At 67.4% G+C, this 1,505-nt stretch overlaps 1 protein-coding gene across 1 annotated transcript in view; it reads left to right on the top strand.

The window, feature by feature from the left end:
- Positions 1–14: 14 nt before the first annotated feature.
- The window catches only part of H696_01706 (hypothetical protein), an 8,754-nt gene continuing 7,263 nt past the window's right edge, over positions 15–1,505 (top strand). Inside the window, exons 1-3 of the mRNA XM_009495613.1 lie at positions 15–792; positions 916–980; positions 1,080–1,429. Of these exons, the coding sequence (XP_009493888.1) occupies positions 161–792; positions 916–980; positions 1,080–1,429 (1,047 nt within the window). The 5' untranslated portion in view covers positions 15–160. The remainder of the gene's footprint in view (positions 793–915; positions 981–1,079; positions 1,430–1,505) is intronic.

Genomic DNA, 1,505 nt, shown 5'->3' with positions numbered 1-1,505 from the left:
CCCCCCCCCGCTATCCCCCCCGTGCTCTCTCGCCCTCTGTCTCTTCTTTCTCCTCTCCTCGCCTGTCTCTCCCTCTCCCCCCCTTTTCCTCTCCACCGACTCGACCCCGGAGCCTCGGGGAGCTAGATGGCCGCTGGGTGCGTGCCGGCCGCTGAGGAGCATGAGTGCGCCGGGGGAGTCTCCCCCGCCGGGTCCTCCTCGGTCCCGGAGCGTATCCGTCCTATCGGTTGATCGTGCCCCCCTTCACCGGCGGGGGCTATCCGGACAGCAGGACAGCTCCGCCGGGATGGACACCCTGCCGGAGTCTGCGCCGCCGGGGGCCGGGGGCCGGCCGCGCCGCAGCCAATCCCGCCCGCCTCCCTCTTCGAATTCGGCTTCCTCCTCGTCCGGGAGCCTGGCTGCCAGTTCGCGGCGCGAGCGCCCCCCCGGGTCCCCGAGACCCCCTTCTGCGGGTCCCCCCACTTCCCGAGGTGCAGGCCGACCGGAGCAGCCATCCGCCGGGCGTCGGCGCGCCCGAGCATCCGGTCGCATGCGCATCGACGATGGCCACCTCATCGACGGCCATGAGGCTCTCCAGGAGATTCGCCTCGTGGAAAATGATGTCCGCCGTGAGCATGATGCAGATGTGCGCGCAAGCGCCACCACCAGTCGCAATGATGCGCGCGGGCGATCCGACCGCCGCCCGTCGCCCCTTTGCGAGCCGCTTGACTGGAACGAGCTGGGCCGCTGCGAGAGGGCGCCCCTCCTCAAGGCCCCACCGCAGGGGGGCATTTCCGGCTTCGAGGCTGCCATGTACGTGCTCCCCTCGGGCTGGCAGGCATCAGCTCCTTTCCTCTGTCTTTCTTCCTTCCCCCCTCCCAGCCCGCTCCGGCTTTCCTTCTCACTGCTCTCCTCCTCCTCCTCCTCCTCATCCAGGAAACTCGCCGCCACGCTTGAGGCCGATTTGCAAAAGCATCTGGACCGGTCGCCCAAGAAGTCCGGTGCGCTCCTGCCTCATTCTCTTTCCCCCGCGCGTGGATTTCTGGCCCTCTCACCATGCTGACCTTGCTGTTGCCCCCTGCCGCGCTTCCCTTCGCCAGAGCTTCTCTTCTTCTTTCTTCGCACCCCGTCAGTCATCTTCTCCCTGTGCGTGGTTCTGTGCTTGCTCCTGCCTGCGGCGGTGATCCACCTGCACCGCTCCTCCACCTGGCAAGCGGGACTCGGCGGGGCGGCCGGCTTCTCTGCCACCACTGGTCCCCTGGTTCCGTGGGTGCCCCTCTTCGAGGTGGCCCTGGTGTTGGTGCTCATCGCCGCGTGGATTTCGTCCGCCATTTGGTGGACACGACTGCGCTGGCGCGAGCCTTTCCGCAAGGCCAGCGAGTTCGTGCGTGTCCTTCGCATGGAGGCCACCCTGCGCGGCGGGATTGCTCTAGAAAAGGTGGACATTGCGGTGCGTCTTTGGTCTGGCGGTTCCTCCCTCCCTCCCTCTGTCTTTCTCTCTCTCTCTCTCTCTCCCTCTCCGCTGC

Source organism: Fonticula alba (genome assembly GCF_000388065.1).
Source record: "Fonticula alba strain ATCC 38817 unplaced genomic scaffold supercont2.2, whole genome shotgun sequence".
NCBI classification, from domain to species: Eukaryota; order Rotosphaerida; family Fonticulaceae; genus Fonticula; species Fonticula alba.
The sequence above is the reverse complement of the archived record's forward strand: the minus strand, read 5'-3'. Positions and strand labels throughout refer to the sequence as shown.